The following is a 697-nucleotide window of genomic DNA, read 5'->3' as shown; positions in this document are numbered from 1 at the left end:
GTAGCTATGATCGATCGAGGCGATGTTGTTCTTGCAAAGAAGTTTAGTTTGGCAGGCAACATGTCAAATATGTCAACAAAATCTTTTAGAAAAATGTAACTAGTATCGAAATGATGTACGTGTTTGTACCGTACTGAGAGTACGGAGAGTTGACCTGTTTGAGCGTGTCCTCGAGGCGGTCGGCGTGCGGGCGGCGGCGCTGCAAGTGCAGGAGGCGCGCCCCGCGGCGGGCCCCGCGCGTCAGTCGCGCCAGCCGCGCCAGCGTCCACTGGCACGCGTGTGACCAGCGCTCGCCCAGCGCGCGCAGCTCGTCCTCGATCTCCGCCACGCCCGCTGCGCCCACACATAACATTGCACACAAGCCGACCGGCTGCAGGCTGCCGCCCACCGGCCGCAAACTATATTCCGGCTCACCGTCGTCGCGCGCCTCGTCGTCCACCACCACCACGCAGTCCGCCAGCGCGTCCACCAGCGGCTGCTGGCGGCGCAGCTCGGCGTGCAGCTCGCGCGCCGCCCGCAGCGCCGCCTCGCTCCCGCCCTCGCCTTCGCCTTCGCCCTCCGCCTCCGCCTCCGCCTCCATGCGCGACATGCGGTCCTCCGTCTCCGTCAGCCACTGCCTGTACACAAATGTAAAGCATATTGGTGTGAGGTGGAGGTGAGGTGGAGGTGCGGTGGGGGGCAGAGACGCGGCGTACCG

The 697-nt window shown here is 64.8% G+C and overlaps 1 protein-coding gene across 1 annotated transcript; it reads right to left on the bottom strand.

Annotated features, from left to right (window-relative positions):
* Positions 1 to 119: 119 nt before the first annotated feature.
* LOC106127259 (dystrophin, isoforms A/C/F/G/H-like) lies at positions 120 to 617 on the bottom strand (the record flags this gene model as incomplete). The annotated part of the gene is made up of 2 exons (XM_013325344.1): positions 120 to 333; positions 415 to 617. Coding segments are annotated over 2 exons (417 nt in total), but the record flags the coding sequence as incomplete, so codon positions are not given.
* Between the last annotated feature and the right edge of the window lie 80 nt (positions 618 to 697).

The sequence above is a fragment of the Papilio xuthus genome, unplaced genomic scaffold (assembly GCF_000836235.2).
Source record: "Papilio xuthus unplaced genomic scaffold, Pxut_1.1 DF824850.1, whole genome shotgun sequence".
Lineage (NCBI taxonomy): Eukaryota > Metazoa > Arthropoda > Insecta > Lepidoptera > Papilionidae > Papilio > Papilio xuthus.
This window is presented reverse-complemented; position numbering and strand designations above follow the sequence as displayed.